This window comes from Diabrotica undecimpunctata, chromosome 9, assembly GCF_040954645.1.
Source record: "Diabrotica undecimpunctata isolate CICGRU chromosome 9, icDiaUnde3, whole genome shotgun sequence".
Taxonomy (NCBI): domain Eukaryota; kingdom Metazoa; phylum Arthropoda; class Insecta; order Coleoptera; family Chrysomelidae; genus Diabrotica; species Diabrotica undecimpunctata.
The window spans coordinates 5,849,867-5,875,271 of NC_092811.1; the positions used below are offsets into that span (position 1 = coordinate 5,849,867).

Below are 25,405 nucleotides of genomic sequence, written 5' to 3' on the forward strand. Positions count from 1 at the left end.
TTGAATAACTAAACAGCAGAATTAAAAAAAAATAAAATATTATACAAATAAACAAAGATCTGACAGAAAAGTATCAAAAAGAAATTAAACCAGTGTTTTTGCTCCTAGTTTTTTGGGCAATGGTACGAACCCCGATTTGAGCCACTCTACTGTTATTTTTCCTGCCTTATATATCTCATTAAATATTTCAGCTATTATTTTTATTTGTTCTGCATCTAATAGCTTCATCAGTTCTGCAGAAATTTCATTAAATTCCGGTGCCTTTCCATCCTTTATTTGTCTGAAGGCTGCCGTTTTTTTCTGGTAGGATTTCGGGACCTGAATTATCTTCAATGGGGGCTTCTTGTACTGTTCTAAGCTCATGGAAAAGTTTCTCCAAGTATTCTTCCCATACTTTATTTTTATCTTATTTGGTTATGGCAAGATTGCCTTCATCATCTGTTATTTTCCGCTGTTGCGTTTTCGGAACTTTCCAGCTATTTTCTTTACCTTTCGATGGACATTGAAATTATCATATCGACTCTGATACTCCTCTATTTCTTGACATTGTTCTGTTTTTTGTTTCTCTTTGACTTCTCTTATCTTCCTCCTGACGATGGTATGTATTCTCTTATATTCTTGGAGATTTTCTTTGTTATTTTCTCTGATCTATAAGTTCAAGTATTTCTAGTAGAACTACTATTATTAGAAAGTACTTGAAGACAAAGTAGTGCCGAATTGATGATCATTTATGTTTTGAAAGAAATCACAAGAAAGGAAGTGGTACGAGTTCTTAAGACAATCAAAAACTAAAACCAACTGAAATAAAGATGGTAAACTTTGTCAGCGTTACTTTCCTACTAATCGTAACACCCTGTAGAATGTAAGAATCGTTATATTATACATTTATCGCATTTACCTTGCCGTATAACCGTCAACAGTCGTAATCATCAGTCGGGTACTTTCGACAAAATTAAATAATAACCGGCAGTGAGACTGTTTCTGTGTTTTCGTTTCTGCTCCGCTTGTGGCGACGCTTTAGTTTAGAACTAGTAGTTTCGTGAGTACCTTTACCTAGCAGGAGCTGCAGGAATATTTCAAAATGCCCAACTGTCCAAAGTGTGAGAAACCGGTTTACTTCGGTGAGTACTATATATGGTTCGGTGATTGTTTACAAACGATTTATGTCTAGTTTTGTAATAAAAATATACAATTTATATCATGTACCTTATCTTACATGATACCTTATAAAATCTGTAATGACATCAATACAATATATATAATATATACATATCAATAATTTTGTTATTCGTGTTCTTGGCTTGATAATTTTTGTCACACCTATATTAGAACTTCCCATCGGGCTTGCCAAGTTTTCTTTGCAATATGGTCACACGTTTTTGTATTAAGCTTAGTGGATGAATTGTTTAATTGTCTAAGGTCTAATGCTACTCACAAAAAATTTTTCAGTTTTTGAGTGCAAACTGAAATCTCCGTATCTTCCTATTCTCGACCCTTGTCACCATCTCTCGTCTCGTCTTTTCATTGTCTCTACTTCATCCTTTCACGACCCCTGAATGTACCCGTCTTCTCCTTTCTATGGGACTCCAATTTGTTTCAATATCTACATCTTTCTATCTGTTCTTTTGACGTGCCATACCAATTTATTCTTTTTTTATATAATATACTCCAGCACATTCTTAATTTCTTAGTTACCCCCATTCTTTTTTTAATTTCCTCGTATCTGAGTTTATCCATTTTTGTAACTCTGCAACCCCTCCAAAATTCCTTTTCGGTGACCAAAACTTTATTTCATATTTTTGTTTAATATCCAGATATCTGCCCCATAGCTCACAATGATATGGTTTAGGTCGCATTGCTCCGGATTTGCTGTTTGATCCATGTTCTTGTTTGGCCCAGTCAACTTTTTATTTCTTCTTCTATTGATCTGTTCTTTGAAACTATAAATCCTAATGATTTAATTTTGTTTGTGCGCTTTATTTGTCTATCTTCTCCTTCTTGAGTGGCTTAACAACTTGGGGTGGATCTTTGCCGCATCCACTATTATAGCCCACTATAGCCGTGTGTATATGTCTATCTTCGTCTACTTCAATATTTTTTAGTGCTTCTTCTGTTACCGCTAGATACTCTGAAATACTTCTGAAAATTTATTTCTAGGCCATTCTTCGAGTACTCTGTTTCCAATTTTTTGACCATAAAACTGAAGCTTTCCTCATCTTGTGCCATGACCACCTGATCATATGCAAAGTTTTATTTGTATAAATTGTCATCTCTTACTGCAACTCCCATTCCTTCACATTCTATATGTTCTAAAAATATTTTAACAAGTGTTAGCGATGTAGAGCATTGTTGCAGTAATTCCTTTGTTATATTAAAGCTGTTATAAAATTTCATTCCTATCTTTTTTCTTACTATATTTCTTCTATACATGTTTTTCACTGCTGTTATTAACTGTTGAAGTATATCTGAATCTTCCATGGCGTTCCACAACTTGGCTCTTGGTACTGCTTGTATTTTGCTCTATTTTTTCAATTTTATTTTTGATAACTTGTTGGACCGTGTATATTTGGTCGATACAAGACCGTACTGCAGTAAATCCTGCTTAGTTTTCACCAATTTTACCAATGATCTATTCTTCTAGTTTGCTTTTAACAACTTTGCCATACAATCTACTCATTGATGAGATTATGCTGATTCCCTTATTAGTAATTTTCACATTTTTTCTTCTTCATCCTTATAAGCAATTCTGCTTGTTCATTGGAGGATTAATACCTCTATGGAAGGCAGTGGCGCGCCCAGGGGGGGTTTGGGGGTTAAAACCCTCCCCAGGACCCTATTCCGACACTGTTATTCACACATTTTAAGGACTCAAAATGGAGGTAACATCATAAAAAAATTTCGGTGACCAACCAAACCCCCCCCCCCCCAGAGGCAAATTCTAGGTGGGCTACTGATGGAAGGTTGTAACTCCATCTTCTTCTCAGTACTCTCATCTCTGCCGTTTCCAGTAGCCTTTGAGTTGTGGCTGTGTCGGGTCTTGTTTCAGAGGCATATGTCATTATTGGTCTTACACTGACTTTATAAATTCTTGACTTTATCTAAGTGTTTTATCTGTTTCGCCATATAGTATTATTAAGGCACCCTGCCAGTCGATTTGCAGAAAGTAAATCGATCATGTACTGATCCAGTCAAAATAACAATGATGACTTCATGATGTTATAAGCCTATGAGGAGGAAATGTGGGATATGACCAAAAAACAAAAAAAAATATACTGGGCTGATGAAATAACAAACGCAGAACTATGGAGAAAAGCAAAACCGAAGAAAATAACAATCACGATTAAAAGAAGGAAATCGCAATGGATTGGACATACACTAAGGAAAGACCAAAATAGTATAACCAGAGAGGCACTTAAATACTAACCAGATAGAAGAAGCAGAAGAGGAAGACCGGATAATAGCTGGAGAAGAATTGTAGGTCATAAAAGAATTGGTTGCTTGAGATGGAGAGAGGTCAGAGAGCGAGAAATAGAGAGGAACGGAAAAGGCCTGTAGAGGAAATTTCGAAGGAATAAAACCGAAGAGGATGCACTGATCCAGCCAATCAAACATCTTTGGCTGTTGTCTAAGAAACGCGTGAGTGCCGAATACTCCATAAAGATGGATGGCAGTTGAGAGACAATATATGTTTAATCCAGATAAATCTTCTCAGTTTTCGAATTTCTCTTAAATATCGCTTAATCTAACGAATGATTCCTTCTTTTTGTTTTCCAGTGTTTGTGTTTTTCCCAAAAAAAATCTACTTCGTTCAAAATTTGCCGTAATATGTCTTGGTCTTCTTCTTCCTCTTGTTTCGCCATATAGTGTTATTAATTCATCCTGCTGGTCTATTTGCTTTTTGTACTTGATCTCTCACTTCTTTTTTAAGGTCTCCATAGCTAAACAGCGTAATTACCAGGTATTTTATTTCCATTATTTGTTCAGTACTGATGCCATCAATTTCTATTTTACATCTGGTTGGTTATTTGCTGACTACTATTGTTTTAGTTTTCTAAAATGAGATTGTCATATTAAATTCTTTTGCTCTTATGTTAAATCTGTGGACCAGTCTTTGCAAACTTTTTTCATCTTGGTCTATCAATATTACGTCGTCTGCATAACAGAGTTTTTTTATTTCTTTGTTTCCCATTCTGTATCCTCTTCCTTTGTTAACGCTTTTGATGCTTTTATCCATGATCAAATTGAAGAGCATGGGGCTCAATGAATCTCCTTGTTTTATTCCGCTGCGTATTTCTATAGTTTCTGTAATTTGTCCATCTATTCTCACTTCCATTTTGTTGTTTTGGCAGATGTTTTCGATAGTTTTTATAATATTTAGGGGAGCTTCTCTATTATGCAGTAGATGGATTACATCTTTGAGTCTTACTCTGTCAAACGCTTTCTTTAGGTCAATCAGACAGAAATGCGAGTCTATTTTACTCTAGTGATTTCTCAGTAATTTGCTTTATAACGAATATTGCATTTGTAAACGATCTTCCACTACAAAAACCCTGTTGTTCATCTGCTAAACTTCTCCTCTGATATATTAGCACTCGTAAAATTTTTACACATTTTTTCGGGCTTCTTTTTTAAATATTGATGTAATGTAAGCAGTTGTCCATTTTTCAAGTAGTTCTTGAAGCTCGCTGAGAGCTTCAGTGATATTTAATCACTGCTACATTTTCTTTCTTCACTTTCTTATTTTTGAGGTTTCTTAATAGCTCTTCTGACAGATCTAGATAGCTTCTTTTATGAGCAAAGCCATTTGTCTTTGGCTCTGATGATCTAGTCTTTCTGTATTTTCTATGAAATTGGGTCGGTTTTTTATAAGTAGCTCCTTGTAATATTTCTCCCATTGTTTCTCAGTTTAATAATGTATGCAAGCTTTTTCTGTTATTATTTCCTATTGATTTAAGTACTTTCCAAGATTCAGAGCTCTTTGTTCCTCCAAGATATTGTTCGATGTTTCGGCATGTGTTTTCCAATCTCTCATTCTTTTCTTTTACTGTTGTTGGTTTAATTTTCCTATTTTTCTCTTTGTATTTCTCTAAATCTTCTCCTTTTTTGGTGCTTAAATAGATATTTTTACCAGTTTACCAGTGCCTGTTCTAACGTTATCACAATATCAAATTGACATAATTTTGCCTAACTATTCTTACCAAGTTGTTCAGCAAATGCTCTAAGGGGGTAAGGTCTGTACTTCTAGGAGACCAGGTTAGTACCGGAATACCAACATCTGTAAACTATTTCATTGTTTGCTGGCTATATATGCGGCCGAGTATTATTCTACATTAGGAAAAAACTTTTACCTGCAATTTGCATATGAGGTACCACATATTCTGCAGTGTACCTATCTGCAGACCACCTCGCCCTATCATAACAAAATCTGTATGTGCCCAAAACATTCCTCCACATATCTTTATATCTGAGAGAAAAGCAACATTGAGCATAGCATTCTCCAGTTCTTCTCCACACTCTTTGACGACCATCAAGTAAATATCTTATCTTCTATATCTTAGTGTGCATGGGCACCAGAGTATTCGAAGCGTTGTCTTCAATGAGCTGCGCCCAATAAAAGGCCTGTAGCAGGTACATAAGATGATAAATTTTGTTCGGTTAATCTTCTGCTTAAACCACGGTATCAGGTAAAACTATGGTACCATGAAGATCTACCAGTTCCCTAGTCCTAACTGTAGCAGTAACTATCCGTTCTGGATGTACTTGAAGTCTAAGAAACCGATCTTTCACGGCGTTTGTGGCCCTTGGTCTTCCCTATTCAGGTGTCTGGGTAATTTTGCGTACAGTGTATAATCAAAGTGTTAAATATATGAGTTATATATAGTTTTTATTCACGATATATTTGCGTATTATCACAATTACCAACTTCCTCATTTGAGAAAGTTTTCTATGTCCTTGTATTGCCGCGAAATGTGGGCAATCATATTATTCCTGATAAAAAAGTTGATAAACAATTTTTATTGGTTATATATAACGATTAGTATTAGGAATTTATTTATATAAATATAAAGATAAATTAAATGGTTTTCATATTATTTTATGATAACAGTATTATCTTCTCGAGTGTAACGTACATGTAAAATATTCTAAAAAATAATTGTTTGTAGAATTAATTATGATAAAACAAACGATCTAGGAAACTGATTAATTGTACAATGAATTTAAGTCGATTTATTGCCATCTGGCGAACGTGATACAAATTATTATTATATTTAGATTAAATTTCTCTATAATTATGATATGCTCTCCTTCTAGACCTGGGTGGATCTGTTTTGAGGTGGATGTAAGAGGTCTAACCTTTTCTGCAAAAATTCGAATGCTATCTCTCACATCTAAATTTAGTCATTTCTTCACAAATCCGCCCTGATCTATTCGTCTGTCTCCAATTGTCATATATTCTTGCTTTTTCTCAAGTATTTTCGTCCTTTTCCTCAATGTTCTATGATCGATGTGCCTGTCCATTCTGAACGTTGGCGATCATTCTGACTATGATGACTTTGTTGGTTGCTATATTCACTCCGACCAAGTGCAGATACCCCTTATTTTTTTCATGTTTTCTTCATTTTTTCAAATGGGGCCCAAATAGATTTAAAGTCATACCTCATTTAAAAGAGCTGGTAAATTTGTATTCAATCATATTGTTTTGCCTTTGATAACAACTTTTATTGTTAATACATAGTTGTTTAAAATTGTCTAATATGTCATGTGTTTAAAGAAACTTTCATTATAAAATCTATTTTCAAATTCCTGTCGTACTTTTTGAAATGATTCTCCGTTTATATCTCTGCAAACTTGAATAATGCGCTATCTTAAATCATCAAGAGATATTGATTGTGTTAGGTAGAACTTTAAATATCTCCACAAAAAAACTCGAGTGTTGTTAATGCTGGAGATCTAGGTAGTTACTCTATGGCACCTCTTCGACCAATCCACTTTCCGAGATAATTTTGGTTTAACCAATCTCTCATAACGTCAAAATGTGGCGGAGTCCCCGTTCTGTCTTGCTGAAATATAAGTTATTATCATCAATCAAAAATTTCCTTGGTCAACTAGTTGGTTTTCCACACTCTCGACAATTAAAGATTCGATAGCGTTATCTAAAAGTTCCAAATATATATTTTTCATCCGTCAAATTTCCTTCAATGAATACTGGCATAATTACAGTATTTCCAAAATTCCTTCTCAAGGAAAACATTTTTTGAGGTATTTGGGAATTATTTTCACGAGAAATATGTACATTTATATCATCTCAATAGCGAGATTTGTGAATATGAAGAAAGTTATGTGCGGAAGCTACGGAAAGATCTGTTAAAGCTGCTACTTTCCTGATGGATGTTGTTGGTACCATACCAATTACTTCTATCTGTGCCTTTTTGTCTAAAAATATTTTCCCTTCTTCGTTTCTTACTTATTCTATAGGTTAGAAGTTGGAATTAAAATTTAAAATGTTAAGCAATTGTTAACACTTTATTTGACTCTTTAATAACAAGTATGGGGATGTCGAATTTGTCCTATTTTTAATGCAGGCATAATTAATGAATGTTTTGATCAAAAATCACTTGCACCACTGACCTCAATTGGGTTAACTGGTATTTCCTTTTTAGGATTAAATTGTTAAACTCATTCATCTGCAATGCCAAGCCTTTCTCTAATTACGTAATTTTTTATTCAAGCTATTGATTCAGTCATTAAATTCACTGTCAATAGTGAATCATCATTTTTTGTGGCGAATGGTATTTACATTTAATATAAAAAAAAGTAAATGTATTCCGCCCACGTGAGCAATAATATTAAATACAATGTTATTTATGTACATTGCAAACGAGATAACAATAGATAACTATGGCTGGTATTATTAGAAAAATTAATAATATCAAATTTAATCAAGTAAATTAAAGAATGTAATCAGAAGCACACATTGTACTTTGAGTAAGATTTCTAAGATGTCGTTACGTCAAAAATTTTTTAGTTTTTAGTCATTTTTTAGTTCAGTTTAGTCATAAGATACAGTAGTTTCAACTATCCCCTTCAATATGTAAAGAAAGGTATCAAGCTGCCAAACTATATACGATCGGAAGACTGTATGATAGATGTGACCTGGGCTTAAGACTCTGTTCCTTTATAACTCCTATTATGTTTGGTTGGTGACATTCTTCTTCATCTTGATGTGCCTATCCGTTATGAATGTTGGCGATCATTATGGCAATCTTTATTTTATCTGCAGCAGCGCGGAAAAGCTGCACAGATGTTGTATTGAACCAGATTCTGAGGTTCTTGAACCGAGATGTTCATCTTCTTCCTGGACCTCGTTTTCCAAATATTTTTCCTTGCAGGATGGCTTGAAGGAGAACATATCTGAATTCATTTCGCATAATATGTCCGAAGAACTGTAACTTTCGAGATTTAATGGTGGTCAGTACCTCTCGGTTCTTATTTATTCTTCTGAGGACCTCCTCATTTGTGACTTGGTCAGTCCACGAGATCTTAAGTATTCTCCGATATATCCACATCTCAAATGCTTCCAGTTTTCTGCACATATCTTCGTTCAAGGTCCACGATTCAACGCCATAAAAAGGACAGAGAAGACGTAGCATCGCAGCATTCTTACTTTTGTAACAAGAGAGAGGTTGTGACTCTTGAAGAAGACCCCCATCCGATTGAAGGTGGATCTAGCTTTTCCGATGCGTGCTCTAATCTCCTGGTTGTTGGTCCATTCTTCATTTATTATGGTGCCGAGGTAGTTGTAGTGCGTCACTATTTCTACAGGGGATTGGTTGACGTAGAGTTGACCTTCTGTTATCCTTTTCTTGCTAATTATCATAAGCTTTGTTTTCTTAACGTTTATATTGGGTCCATATTGTTGACTGTAATACGTGATTTTGTTCATAAGAACTTGTAGGTCTTCTAAGTTGTCCGCAAATACTATGGTGTCATCTGCATATCTGACGTTGTTTAGCCGGTAACCATTTAGTAAAATACCTTTTTCTGTTTCGTGCAAAGCTTCGATAAATATTCTTTCAGAGTACAGATTGAAGATTAGAGGAGACAAAATACAGCCTTGCCCCACTTCACGCATGATTTTCACATAGTCAGTGTGTTCACCTTCAACTCTAAGATTTGCTGTCTGATTCCAGTAAAGATTTCTAATTATTTTCAGATCTTGGTTGTTAATTCCTGCTTCTTTTAGTATTTGCATCATCTTGGCGTTCTGTACTCGATCAAACGCTTTCTCGTAATCAACCAGACATGCGTATACGTCGCAGTTGACGTCTCTGCATCTCTGGAATAAGACTTGTACTGAGAACAAAGGCTCTCTAGTACCAACAGCATTTGTGAACCCGAACTGGTTGGGGGAAATTTGACTTTCACACAGCTTATGAATAGCTATAATCTTATGAATTATCTTTAGGAACAATTTTAGGAGATGACTCATGAGGCTTATAGTACGGTAATCTTTGGTCTTCAAATAGTTTTTCTAGATATTCTTTCCACGTTCTTATTTAACTCTGTTTGTCCAAGATGATGTTTCCTAAAAATCAGTTATATTTCCTTTCTGCCTTCGTCTTAGTTCCCCTGTGAGTTCTTTAACTCTCCTATGTACATTGTGACTATCGTACTTTGACTGCAGAGTCTCAATTTCTTCGCATCTGTCCCTTGCTTCTTTTTCTTTCGCTTCTCTGATTTTCGTTCTTATTAATATATTTATGGTTTTATATTTGTCTGGGTCATTTTTGGCTTCTCTTCTCTCGTCCATTAGTTTCAGGATCTCATCTGCCATCCATGATTTTTTCTTCATTAATCTATCTGTCTTGTGTTTATCCTTTATATTTTGCACTATTTCTGTAATATGTTTGATCGTTTGTTCTTCGTTCAATTCGTCTCTAATTGGAGTCACTTGCTCGTTTAACGTGGCTTGGACTCTCATCCTCGTATCAAGGTCTTTCAGCATACGTAGGTCGTATGATTGGGCTTTCCTTTTCTGCACTGTTTTGAGTTTGACTCGAAATACTCCCACCAGTGGAACGTGGTCTGTTCCAGGATAAGTCTTGACAGATGTAAAGCTGTTTCGGAATCTTTTATTTACTAAAATGTAGTCTATTTAATTCCTGATAATTCTCCCAGGTCTGTCTTAAGGGGATTTCCACGTATACAGCTTGCGTCTGTTATTATTCTCACATATACTGTCTCAGAACTTTCCTTTCCCAGATCTCTCGAAAACGAAAAAACCAAACTCAAACATCTTGAGACATAGACAAAACGTATGCTACTGGAAAAATACAATAAACCATATTATATTTCTAAGAATTTAAAATGTGGCATCATTTTATCGACGTAAACTTCCTGTGTTTGGATATCTTTTAGCAATCTAACGTTTTTATATACCGTGTCTTCATTAATATGCAAAAGAAAGAATAGATGGGCGTGAGGCTATGTTTAAAAATTAGAGGAAATGATGTAATCATTATAAAATATTTTCTTACCTGGTATGTTAGAAAATCTAAAGTCGTAACTTAAAAAAAAATGTTCGAAACAATTTAGTGGATTGTGTTTATTAATGTGAACGAAACAACGGTGTCATATTTCTTCAAACTATAATAATAGCATTATGTATATTAATATTTTAAAAGCGGGAAATAAAATGCGTAATAATTTTGATGACCAAAGATGTGTAAATATGAGAGCAGAGAGACTTCCAAATGATCTAACACAAACAATATACTTATATACAAAACTACAGATATTTATATAATGCTGTAATGAAATGGGAATTACTGAGAGTATTTAAACTCTTCGAGGAGAAAACAAAGCGATATGGACTGCTTATTAATGAATAGGAACACCCAGAATCAGATACAAGCCTAAAGTAACTTTCCATGTGGAGAGTTGAAAAACATATTGGACCCATCAACTAGACCTGTACAAGCTGTATAGCTGCATATCGTCCGTCCAACTCCGCCTTGAGATGACATTACTCTTATATTCTATGGGCAATAATAGAATTATTCATCTATAATTGTCCACCGCAAACAATTTTTCTTCTACGTTTCACTTCTTTTTTTGACGTGGTTCACATAATTATGCCACTGCTTTTAAGATACGCGTTGGTAAACTTCTTTTATCAACCGTTTTACCCTTTTTTCTTTAAAATCGACGTTGTTTCAAGCCACATATCCCAGTAAAAGACCAGGATGTGTCTTTTACCATATTTAAAACCCATGTCATTTAGTAGCCTACAAAATGTGGTTTTTGAAAAAGCTTGTAGGTCCTCATCATCCTTCACTCTGTTCATTATACTGTCAACGGTTGATGGTATGTTTTAAAAAAAAATATGAAACAAATCAGCATCAGCAATCATGTTGTATAAATGGGTGACAAAATACTACCCTGAGGCATCCCTTCCTGAATGTCTTGTATCCTGGATATTTTTTGATCAGACGATTTCTTTCTATTTTATAAATAGGCAAAATGCCTGTTTTACTTCGGTTTTTAGCATCAATTGACGTTGTCTGACCATCTTTTCCTCGGTCGTCCCAATGATCTTCTTCCATTTGGCGATTTGTCTCTTGCTATTCGTACTTTGTTATTTTCTGTCATTCTTTCGATGTGTTGATTCCATTCCACTTTTCTTCTTTTGGTCCACGCGTTTATTTCCTCTATACCACATCTCGCTCGTATTTCCTCACTTCTTACTCTGTCTCTTAGAGTTTGGTTTGTTATTTTTCGTAAGACTTTCATTTCTGTTGTTTCCAGTAGTCTTTGTGTTTTCGCCGTATCTGCTCTTGTTTCCGCTGTGTACGTCATTATCGGTCTTATTGTTGATTTATATATCCTGGTTTTCGTTTCCTTGTTAGGTATTTGTTTCTCCAGATTGTGTTGTTGAGACATCCTGCTGCTCTGTTTGCCATGTTTACTTGTTTTTGTACTTCTTGTACAGACGAAACTTAAAATATGCTATTAGTCAAATCTGCATCATACATCTTGACCAAATAATGAGACAATCTAGATCTGTCCATCTGATAAACAAGGTCTTTTTTGAAGACTGTATCATTTCAAGACTCTTTTGTTCGTAAATTCCTTTGAAAAGTTGTTTTCCATTGTTTGTTAAATTTTCCTCATTATTTCTTCTATTTTCCTTCCCATTTCCATGTAGATTTGGTTTCCATACAGTTGGAAGACTCTGGGCATTATCTCTTGTATTCAAATTTGTTGGATGTACTCATTACACTATTTTGTCCTATTTTCAATGTTAGCTAGATCATTGTTTTATTCAAGTTAATATTATATCCTGTACTTATGACATCTTGTGATAGGGATGACGTTTCTTTTTTTATTTCGAGGGTTTTCGATTTTCTTCTGGCCTTATCTATATTCTTTGATTGATCGATTGAGATCTTGTATATTCTTTGATTTTCTAAACAAAAATTGTATTGGATTTTAATGTTTTCATTCGTTCTATCATAAATGTTACTTCTTCTTCTTCAGCCTTAAGTAATCCAACTTTGGACATAGGCCTCCCCCAAATCAATCCAGTGTCTTCTATTTTGCGCCACTTGCTTCCAGTTGTGTCCTCCGATCTTCTTAATGTCATCATCCCATCTCATTTGTGGTCTTCCTCTGCTTCTCTTTCCTAACCATGGCCTCCACTGTTGTATTTCGTGGTTCCATCTCTTATCCTTCAGTCGGGCATTGTGTCCTGCGAAGCTCCATTTTAATTTGGCAGCATGTTCTCCTGCGTCTTTTACTTTGGTTTTGCTTCTAATCCATTTGTTTGTTTTTTTGTCTATAAGTCTCACCCCGAGCATTGATCTTTCCATCGCTCTTTGTGCTTTTACTATTTTATCCATATTGGACTTGGTGAGTGTCCACGTCTGTGAACCATACGTGAGTGTAGGGAGGATACACTGATCGTAAATTCTGGTTTTCAAATACTGTTCTATTTTAGTGCTTTTCAAGATCCAACTCAGTTTTCCAAATCCTGCCCACGCTAACCTTATTCTTCTGGTAATTTCGGCAGTTTGATTTTCTTTGTTAATTTTCATTATCTGTCCCAGGTAGATGTATTCGCTTACTGTTTCTAAATTTTTGTCGTTCAATGTTATTTCTGGAATGTTCGGTGTATTTGTCATTATTTTTGTTTTTTCCAAGTTCATCTTAAGACCTACTTTTTCAGAAGCTTGAAATAGTTGCGTCATCATGGTCTGTAGTTCTTCGAAACTTGTAGCGAATATTACAATGTCATCAGCGTATCTTAAATGACTCAGTTTTCTTCCATTAACATTTACTCCCTTATCTGCCCAGTTAATGTCTTTGAACGCGTCTTCAAGTCCAAGTGTGAATAGCTTTGATGAGATAACATCTCCCTGGCGAACTCCTCTGTTGATTGGTATAGCTTTGGTTTTCTCATCAATTTGTATTTTCATTGTAGCTTTCTTGTAAATATTGTGTATGAGCATTCTGTATCGAGAGTCTATCCTGCAGTTGTTCATAACAACAACTGCAGGAACAACTGCAGCATAAATGTTACAATAAATAAAAATGAACAGCACAAAATTTGGTTATTTGGGAATAATTTTTTCCACTCTTATATGTAATAAATTTATTTTCTGCTTTTTATAAGAATGTGTTACAATTGTCATGTCTACTGCTATTGCTTGTTCCAAGGTATCATCTCCAGCATCATTTCTAGCTCCAAAGCCTGTATTTGTTTTAACGAGTCTTGTAATTATAAATATAAATTTAAACATAAATTTAAATATTAGTATCCAATTCCTATAAATAACTTTTATTGTTAAAATTAAGAACATAATTAAGAGTTCAAGGTCGGTTAACAAAGTAATGAGTTTTTAAGGTTTTCCTGCCGAACATAAGTTAATGATTTATGAGGTCATATTTTCAGATGTGTTGAGATAAATGTGTGAACAAAAAATATCCTAGGCATTAAAAATCTTTTGATGACAAATTTACCAAAATGCGCAGATTAAATATGTCGAAAAGAAGATTTAAATGAATTTAAAGAATGATTTTGAGTGCGTGGGGTTTAATTGTCCTTTATTATTTTAAAGCTGCTCTTTGCCATTACTTTAAACATTTGGAATAAAAGATACATGACTGTTCTTTGGTACACCAAAATTTAGTTATAGATTCATTTAATCTGTAAAATATTTTCTTTTCTTCCATTATTTGGTTTATTAGAATATGAAGGGTATTAACGATGATCTTTTTTCCATTTTTTAGCATTTCGTTTTCATGTCATGCTGTTTTTCGTTTTATCTTTCAACGTCCTTTTTATCTCAGATATAACAAAGTTTGGTTGAATCTCATATTCGATGTTTTCACGAGTCACTTGAAATTCATAGTTTGTTGACAAATATATAGACAAACAAACAAGAATCGATACAATGATCAAACAAAGACTGTGAGTACAAAAAACAAATCTTTCAAACATTTCATTTATTTCTGGTATACAGAATGCTTCTAGTTCATTTATTACTGTTTCAAAATTACCCTTTTGGACATCTGGAAGCTTTAAAGTGTTTATAACCTCAACTCCTTCTTCACCTATTAAATTTAAAAGAATAGCAACTTTCATTGTATCTGGCTTTGTGCCATTTTAGAGGCAATCAAATAATTTTCCAAGTTTTACTTAAATTTTCACCTCTATATTGGATTTTTAATTATAGATTTGACTTCAACTTTAGGAAAACTTTGTAACACAACAAATTTGATTTTATTTTCTATTTGACTGCGCCATGTTGTATTATTATTTAATAGAGGTAGGTTTTTTTATATCTTAATAACTCTTATTTGAGAATATTACACTTAGGAACAGTTTATCTATTACATATCGACGGCTGAAAGGCAAAAATGACCAAGCGAGATTTGGCGAACTTTATAGTAGAGCATTTCAAAAACTCTAGATATTGTTTGTAAAAAAACGGGTGTGGCAGTCCAGTGGGACTGCCTGTAGAAGTTATACTTCTATACACGCGTTCGCCGTTACAAATTTTTATGGGAGTCAATCTGCACAATCATTACATATGTAATGCTATAAGTAAGAGAGAGCAGAAAGAGAAACAGAATTAGGTATACAGCTATATGGTGCATAGTTTGCTGTATATAGACAATATTTGACTTGTTATAGGAGGACAAAATGTATATTTTTATTTTCATATATGTATGAAAGGAGTTGAATACAAAAAAAAATTTTTACACATACTCTGCAGTAAAATTCAGTGTTTATTTTGTTATTAATATAAAAATACAATACAATACACTGCAACATAATTCAATATAATAATACAATACAAATTAAAATGCAATAGTCATAAGTGTTTAAAAATGACAATATACATAACTTACTTACGCATATGTTTAATATACGCATATAACTTGCATAAAAACTGAGCAATGAATCGCTGTTGTAAAATTTTTATTCTAAACTCCATTAAAAATTTGTAAAATCGTTATTTTTATATAGATAAACAAAAGTATCATTTTTAATCCTACCCTATTATCGAATTTTTCGTTTCCAACAATAATTTTTTCAAAACAATTTTTTTTTGGAACGGGTTAGAGTATTTTTTATATACACCTGTTTGTAAAAATTTGTTCAAAATACATTTTATTGTTTTAAACACAGTAATTAATATTTTTAAATATTTTTTAACAAAAAAAAACAAAAAAATTGCCTCACCGTGACATGTTAGCACATTGCCGTGACCAAAATTTGAACCTGGGTTACCACGGCCACAACGTGGGATCCGAACAACTAGTCCACTAGACGATCACGGCTAATTAGGCGATGTGTATTACGATTATAGTTCGAATATTTTAAAGCTCTAACCTAAGATTCCATTAAAACAAATTTAGGTCAGTTGTTTACAAAAGAAACAATGTACTTAATATTAATTTAATATACCATTTTATATAAATAAGTACGCTAATAATTAAAAATACAGTAATTAATCAGTGGAAATAATAACAAATAAATGTTTCCGATTCTAAAAATGCTAAGATATTAAATAAATAATATTCATCAGTATTTAAAAATGACAATATACGTAACTTACTTACGCATATGTTTAATTTACCATGATAACAATATTAATAAAAAAAATATTGTTTGGTGATACAACTGTCAATTTATCTGACATTGATAAATACAATATTTAATTGTTGTTTGTTGTGTATATAAGTACATATTTGAACTTTCTTTAGATATTTACAAGTTTTAATTTATGATTTAACATGCCTAACGAGGCTTGTTACTCCCGTGCAAATTTCCGATTCACTCCCGTGCAAATTTCCAAAGTCGAATGCGCGTATAAAAAGATAGAAGGATAACTTCAAAAACCAACAACTCAGATTATGTTGTAAATTTTCATTTTATTTTAAAATTTAGCATTTTTGCGTATATTACATATATTTAATAAGATTAACGTGAGGTTTTTAAATATTTCAAAAATAAAAAAGGAAATTCATAATTGGGATTCGAACTCACAACCACCAGCGTATGAACCAAACACGTAAAGGATTTGCCAATTAGACATCACACTAACGGATTTCAAAATTGACAGTTCTCGGTAAAACAGTGATTATTTTGAAATACAAAAGCCTAAAATAATTATAAACGTTTAATTTTAAATAATACAAAACATATCACATAAATAATAATATTAGTACATATTATAGGTATACATATTATATAAGTATATATATATATATATATATATATATATATATATATATATATATATAATATATACATATATATATATATATATATATATATATATATATATATATATATATATATATATATATATTAATATAATATTAAATACAAAAGGAACATTTTTATTCTCGAGAGAGGAAGAGAGAGAAAATATATCTTCTGTCTCTCTCTTATTCATTATCTTACATATGTAATGGTTTCACAGATTCACTCTCATGCAAATTTCCAACGCCGACCGTGCGTATAGAAGTATAACTTCAAAAACAGTTTTTTGGTACTGGATGGGCATACAACGCACTCTAAGAATCTTGAAGCAATTTTACGTGCTAGAAAATAATGCTACAATTGCCTAGGCATACGACCCGTCGCGTACAGCCTTTGGATAGATCATTCTTTAAGCCTTTCAAAGGCTATTACACTCAATCAGTTGAAAAGTGGCTTCGTTCTAATCCCGGATAATGTGTTACACAACTACACGTAGCTGGCTTGATTTCTAAAGCTTATGGGAGAGCAGCAATCATTGAAATTGCAGTCAATGGTTTCCGAACTAGTGTAGTATGGCCTGTTCATCGCATGGTCTTCAAAGATCATGATTTTTGTGACCACGAAGGCAGTGAAACTCGGGAAGATGGTGAAAATGAAGAGTCTAATGAGGCAAACAAGGAACCACTTAGGTCAACAACAGAAGCTAATGTAGAGTACGAAATAATCTGGCCTGAACTACCTAGTCTTAAAGAGAGTTTAGCTACGACTGCTACATCCACTAGGCCTACTAAAATAACTCAAGAAGCAAGTCCAAAACTTAACATTTCAACTGATTCAATTTACCCGATAGCGAAGCCTTATCCAAAATCCAAAAAGGGAACAGCACAAAAGGCAATGGTTTTGACGGGAAGTCCCTATAAAAATTATTTAGAATTAGCTAACAGGTACAGTTAGCGCACGAACAGATAAAACAAATAAAAATGAAATTGGGGAAGGTTAAACCGAAATAGTCCAAGAAACTTGTAAGTACTCCAAAAATAAAACTCGAATGCACATCTCAAATGCTTCAAGTCGATCGCTCACCTCTTTCTTTAAGGTCCAGGCCTCCATCCCATACAGCAGCACCGAAAACACATATGAACATAATATTCTTATTTTGAGTTGCAAACTAAGGTCTCTACTGCATAATACTTTTCTCATCTTATTAAATGTTGCTCTAGCTTGTCCAATTCTGATTTTTATTTCTTCTGTATACTCGTTATTTTCATTAATAATTGTACCAAGATATCTGTATTTTTTTACTTTTTCTATTGGAACCCCTCTTATGTTTAAAATGTCTTGTTGTTGTATTTTGGAAATTGTCATAAATTTTGTTTTATTAGCATTAAGCGTTAGTCCGCTTTCCTCACTAGCATTTACAACATTATCTAAAAGTGTCTGTAGATCTCGTATAGAAGTATAACTTCAAAAATCACTACTCGCCCAAACATTTAAAATACAATCTAACAAAAATTTACTAACCGTAAAGGATTAAAATGGAATAGGTACCAAATGAAAGTTGTTCTTAAATTTACAAAATTCTAGTCGCTTGGTCGCCGAAAATTGTTAAAAATGTCAATTTGGCGTTTGGTAACTTTTGCCTTTCAACCGTTGATATACTGTTTTATATTATATTATACTTAATTCGATTTTGTCTATACTTAATATTATTTCCACTGCTATTTCCAGTACTAATCTATTTCGCATTTCGCAAATATTCATTATTCTTGGTGACACGAAAATACCTACTTTCCAAAGGCAACGAATAATAGATGTATACAACGTATCTCTTTTGTTTCCGCCGTAAACACGTCTCGAAAAAAAAACACAAATGACAAACGCATCTGAAAAAGAGAAAGAAACAATAGAGTAAAGGAGGCGTATAGTAATTACCGCCTAATCTCCTAATGCACCATATCAAACGCATGACGTGTTTTGTCGCTAATTACAAATGTCGATGTCAGGAGAAATAAAACCATGCCAAGATTTTGTCAGATTTCTTATCACGCTTTTTACCGTTCCTAGAAGGTAATAAATGTGTTTAAATACTACCTTGTTATCATTTAACTTTCTTGAAAACTGACGTAAGCACCTAAATATAACACATTAGTTACAGGTAGTCCTATACTTTCATTTTAATAAAATTTTTGGACCTCACATTTATTTATTTACAAGCTATACATTTCTAAAGAAATTGTAGTTGTCCTGACGAACTTTTCGTCATCCATCCGTGTGTTGTGGTGTGGTGCCAGCTTAATATGATTCTGAAACCATTTTCTTATATTTCTATGTTATCTGCTATATTTAATTAGAATAAGCTGTAATTTTAATTGAAAATACGTTATATTTTGAGGTAGCAATCGAAACTTCAAATATGGCGAATTTTTCAAATTGATGTAAAATTGTGGCTAACACGCATTAATTACAATAGATCATAAGAATTCTATTTAAGTGACTAAAAAATGATAATAATTTAAATATTTTATTTGAAAAGCTGCATATCCTTCAAAAATGAAAACCCACACGAAAAATGTAAATATATTAGTAAAAATACTTAAACATGATGAATCATTGTGACAATCTGGTAATAAATTTAGTAAAAAAACAGTTATATACCAATCAATGATGAACTCATATGAATACTCCTTTGACTAATACTTATTAGCATATTTTAATAAAAAAAATTGACGTTAAAAAATTAAATATTATAATACAAGGCTATCAGTGTATTTTGTCAACCAGATTTATTGCAAATACTGCAACGGAAATGTAAATGGTGACTTGTATAAAGACAATGGTGTTATCGAAGAATGTGGAAAATATCTTGGACACAACAGATAACAAAATAAAGAAATACTCCACACTATAAAGAAAAGAAAAATGATATACTTTAGTCACATGCTAAGAAACGAGAAATACGAATTGATGCGGCTGGTCATACAAGGGAAGGTGGAAGGCAAAAGAGGACCGGGGAGAAGACGCACGTCCTGGCTGAAGAATCTGAGACAATGGAGTCGGAGAACGTCAATAGAACTTTTCAGAACGGCTGCAGATAGAGTCAAATGGGCCATGATGATCGCCAATATCCTTAGGGATGGGGCACGTTAAGAAGAAGAAGATAAAGACATCATCAATTTTGTAGCAAATCGCTAACCCAATTAGGCTCCGAATAGCTCTTATGTATCATTAAGTATATCGATAAACTCTTAATAATATTGCATGGTCATGATGCCAAACACGATACATTTAATATGCATAAAAGGTAAATCAAGCAGCTGGTCTTCAAAAATCCAACCCAGCTAGCAAACTGCAAGATCAACAGGGGAACATTTATCTACACTAAACCCTCATTCCACAGCTTCTTCTATGTAGAGGTTAAGGTCCTTGTTGTAATACCTAGCCAGGCCTGCTCAATAATTGTTAGGCATATTGCTATGTTAAAGTGGTCCTTCCAGAACTCTCGAAGGGTAAGGTTTGAGTTCTCTGAGGTCTGAGTAAATCTGTCTTTCATAGGTTTGTGACCTGGCATCATCTTCTCTTCTGCCGTTATGTAAGTCGTGTTCGGCATCCTTTTCCAGAAATGCCCTGTTTCGTCATAGTTGAAGACTTGCTGGGGAATGTATCCTTTGGCTGTTATCGGTTCGGAAAACGTTTTGATGTAAACCTCAGCTGCTTTCACATCCGAACTTGCTGCCTCACCATGCCTGACGACGGAGTGAATGCCGCTCCTTTTTCTAAAGTTGTCAAACCAGCCCCGACTGGCTTTAAACGAGTTTTCCGATTCATCATTTGTGGAAGTGTGTGGGATGTGCTTCAGCAAATCTTCGTAAATCGCTCGTGCCTTCTCACATATGATGCTTTGGGTTAAGGTTCCTCCTTGAAGCTGCTTCTCTGTCACCTACACCATTAGTAGTTTCTCCATATTTTCATGGAGAGAAGTCCGGTGCTTAGAATTTATTGTAACGCCCTTAGCTAGCATTATACTATTTATTACCTCCTTCCGTTTAAGTACAGTACATATCATTGATGTGGTACTCTCGTACATCCTCGCCAAGTCAGTTACTCGCACACCTTGCTCATGTTTTTCAATTATTTCACGTTTTAGTTCAATAGACATCATCTTCTTCTTCGAACCCATGGTTGTAAAAATAAATGTAATATTGTAATGTAAAAAAAAGCACAAAACGCGAACCCAACTTATCAACAATACTTCGAAAATAGCAACGAGCAAAGCAGACAGATTGAGGTCTATAGTAAATATTTACACAGTGTAAATTACACCGACATCGAGAGTGCAATATGGTTAGTATTAGAATCCGAATTTTTGTCGGATTTAACTTCCAATGACCATTTAATTTGTCGGTCCAAGTAATATTCACGTTAAGACCCGTAAAACGATCTTTATGGCGAGGCCGTAAAGATCTATTACCAGTAAAACTACCTTTTATTTACAAAGGAAATTAGAAGTTGTCAAATAAGAGATATGAATTTGAATAAAAACTGATTCCTCGTATCTCAAATCTTGCTCTCATCTCAAAGCAAAATATCGCTCGCTCCGCTGCTCGTATCTCAAAACATTCGTATATTAGAGCGCTCGTCGAGCGCTATGGAGGTAACACTTGTATTTGATTTTTTTGAGTGCGGAAAGACTTTTTTGCACAATTTTTTCGATGATCGCCAATAATCTTTAATTTATGTTTTCTTGTTTTTTTTAGCTGAACGTAAAACATCCCTTGGTAAAGATTGGCATTCAGCGTGCCTTCGCTGCGAAAAATGTAACAAGACCTTAACACCCGGTAACCACGCAGAGCACGAAGGAAAGCCTTATTGCAACAACCCCTGCTACTCAGCCATGTTCGGGCCCGGAGGTTTCGGACGTGGAGGCGCTGAAAGTTATGTCTACAAGAAGTAAATCGAGAGCTATAGATTTTAAGAACATTTTTATAATAAAAGTATTATATTTTTTTCATCTATAAATTTCTGAATGGGTACAATATGTTGTCTAAGCATTCCATGTTTTTGAGTATGTATTCTTGTTTTCGGGAATAAAATTTTATTTTAGTTTTAATTCTTGTTTTTTCTTGTGCTTTATTAAGTAAATTAAACACTATGGCGAAAGACTATAAATCAGATGGGCAAATATAAGAGCAGGATATAAGATTGGGTAGGAATACAACATAATTTATTTATTTATCACAGGCACAATCATTTAAAAGTTCATATATAAAAAAAATAACAAAAAAAACAAAATAATTACAATTATTACGAAGAGAAAAAACTGCAGACATTCGAATGTTTCGAACGGCTACCATGATGGCAATGTATATCTTGCAAACTGCTGCTCTGAAAAGGTTTGTGGTTGTTGTGTTGAACCACGTACATAGATTTTTCAGCCAGGAAATCCTTCGCGTTCCTGGCCCTTTCTAAACATCCTTGTTTTCCTAATGTTTTCATTAATTTTTGTTAGAGTCCAGGTCTCTGAACCATATGTTAGGACTGGGCGTATTATTGTTTTGTAGAGTTTTATTTTTGTATTTCTCGATATATTTGTGGATTTAAGGAGGAGATTGAGTCCAAAATAGCATCTGTTGGCCGTGCTAATTCTGCGGTTTATCTCTGCGGTAGTATTATTTTCAGTTTTAGGGAACGCTACCAAGTATACAAATTCGTTCACTGCTCCGATGACGTCATTTTCTATAACAAGTGGTCACAGGATTTGTGGTGCGTGCTTATTTTCATATACTTCGTTTTCTTGGTGTTTATTATTATTGCAGCTGAGCCATTTTTGTAGCTGATTCTTTTAATGCTACATACGCTTCTCGTACAGCGTTTTCCATTCTCCCAACAATATTTATACCATCAGCATATGCCAGGATTTGCACTGATTTATTATATATTAAACCAGTGGTTGTGATTTGTGATATGTATATTACTTTTTCCAAAGCCAGATTGAACAGTATACAGGAAAGAGGGTCTCCTGGCGCAGTCCGTTATTTGTGTTAAAAGGTTCAGAATGTTCCACCTGAATTCGTACTCTACATTTAACTTTTTCAAGAGTTAGTTTTGTTAAATTTACGTAGGCTGCTTTGTAGTCTATAAATATCTGATGAGTATAAATGCTATATTCCAGTGTTTTTTTCAAAATTTGTTTCAGGGTTGCAATCTGATGAATTGTCGATTTACCACTCGTCTTCCAGGTTTTCTTCTTCCTCTATATTAAGTACCTGGTTAAAGTATTCCACCCAGTACATCTTACAAAACTGGAATACCTTGATCATATTATTAAAGGTGAGAAATGAAATACTAAGACTTTTATAATGCCTATGATCATGTAAAGAAAGATCAAAGATAGGTCGAAGGAGGATTTCCTGGCGAGAAACCAGTTGATCGCTTCAGAGCAGCTGCAAATAAAGTACGGATAGCAATGATGATAACCAAACTTCGATAGGAGTAGAAACCACAAGAAGAGTATACGAGACAAAAATTCACAAATTCTTACATCACACATTCACACAACTCAAGCGTTATTATTACAGTTTAAGACTTGACTCAGAAAAGTCTTATACGAAGGGAGAAAGTAAATCTCACAAAAGTATGAAGACCATAATTGCTATGGAGAGATCTCTTTTTTATGAATTAAGAGTAACTAGTTATATATTAAGTTACAACCTCAGAAAGAATCAGTATAGATATTAAGGATATTTAGGCTACCCTTAGCCTATTTGTAGGGAACGTGTTTGGACATTATAAAATGTTGGCCGGATTCTAGAAGCATATTCTAGGCACTAAGAAGAATAGAAAACAGCAAGGAGATACTGGATTCCATCAAAATAAGAAAACTACAATATCTGGGTCATATATCACGTGGTGACAGATATGAATTCGTAAAACTATAATGCAGAGAAAGATTCAAGGAAAGCGCAGTATAGGTAGAAGAGCATAGGAAATGGCACGTAAAGAAGAAGATTCCAGGTGAGAACGAACACGAGAACAATAATCTTCAGTGGTTTTTTAGTAAAACCCAGCATTCGAAAGCCTTATTGATAGCATTATTCAAGTACTATGAATACTGGAGTTACACTTCCATCCTTGACGAGACAAATGTTTTTGAGAGGGCAGAAATTGATTATACACTGAAAATTATTTCGACTTTTGGATTTGAAAAAGTTCATGACATCAGCAAAGAGCAGATATTAACTGTCAGTGGAACTTTGGAGGGAAATGGTTTAAGGTGAGACCCTTGTTGTACACTAAAGACATAGGAGTGAAGATTGTCGATTTTAATAATCTCTTTACGCCATGTTAAGTAACTCTTAAAGCAACAGAGCAAGGGATTCACCAATTTCAATCCTCTAGAGCTTATGAAGTATCATATAACACAATCTGTCAAATGTCTTGAAAAAACAGTCCAGATAGTATTAACTATCAACCTGCCGCCACCTCCTCTCCAGTGCATGTGATAGCAAGTCTGTAAGTATTAGTAGATTAGTATTATTAACTCGGTAAATCTTTGAGGCCTTGGTCCAAATTGGGGGCCAATTAAAAGAAGCTCAAGCAGTGAAGATCGGTAGTCGAGAAGCAAACTCCCATAAACCTTAGGGATTGAATTTGAGTCACCGAAGACTTACTAGCTTACTGTTTTAAAAAGCTTTCTTTTATAGAAGCAAGCACAACAAATGTGTAATCTTGTACAAAATAATAATTTAAAAGTCATTCAGTTATAAACACTGAAACACACTGTACAAATAAAAGTTACGTCAAAATACCAGATCTTAAATAATCTGCATTAATAATTAAACAAAAACAAAAGAGTAGATATAAGTAGAAGTATCTCAGTGATACCAGCCATAAGCTATAATTATCTAGAGTAATAATATCAGCCACATAATTGACAGCTAAGCATAACAACAAAAAAAGTAGAAATATGTTCTTTAAACATGTTCTTTAAACTTTGATGAACAATGATTCTAAGGGTAAGGAACTACTTGAGCCATAAGAGCAAACACAGCAACATACCTTAGTATTGAACAACCCATCTATTGCTCATGTGATCCAAAAAATAATACTAAGAAAAAGGCAAAATTTGTTTCAGCTAATTTTTGTAGATTCACTTTATCACCATATCTACCTTCTGTTTAGATGTTTATAGAAAAAGCTGAAAGCAGGTTGATCTGGTAATAATTATTAACGAGAAGAAATGACATTAATATTTTACTCTCTTACTACTAACTGAACTTTTGAAGCCTTTTATTTCTTTGTCACGGGGGGTGATGCTGGAGCAGAGATTTATGGGATTATACTAAATGCATTAAACTCGAATACACTCGCAAAACAACTGTAAGTACCTAGTTGTAGAAAAAAGAAATGAGATTTTTCATTAGAAGGTCCTACATGTTATATATCTAAAAATACTAAAATTATTTATTAACTCATATTCATAATGTAATTATAATTTGAGTTAATACAAAAACATTTTGGCCATTTTTAGTTTAGTTGTTCTACTTGTAGATAGGCAACCAGTCATACAATTCGTAGTGTAGATTGCATATGCTTTTCACTTTATAGGTAGAAAAATCTTTTTATGAGATT

At 33.7% G+C, this 25,405-nt stretch overlaps 1 protein-coding gene across 1 annotated transcript; it reads left to right on the forward strand.

Annotated features, from left to right (window-relative positions):
- The first annotated feature begins 954 nt into the window (after positions 1-954).
- Positions 955-21,884, forward strand: LOC140450119 (cysteine-rich protein 1-like). Its single transcript, XM_072543555.1, has 2 exons — positions 955-1,121; positions 21,532-21,884. Exons 1-2 carry the CDS (start codon positions 1,082-1,084, stop codon positions 21,726-21,728), a joined length of 237 nt encoding a protein of 78 aa, XP_072399656.1. The 5' UTR covers positions 955-1,081; the 3' UTR covers positions 21,729-21,884.
- The last annotated feature ends 3,521 nt before the right edge of the window (positions 21,885-25,405 follow it).

What these genes read in the sequence shown, in the direction of transcription:
- LOC140450119 (XM_072543555.1), top strand. Translation starts at nt 1,082, where the DNA reads ATGCCCAACTGTCCAAAGTGTGAGAAACCGGTTTACTTCG. An exon ending in TGAGAAACCGGTTTACTTCG is followed by an intron (nt 1,122 to 21,531) that starts GTGAGTACTATA and finishes TGTTTTTTTTAG; the next exon opens with CTGAACGTAAAACATCCCTT.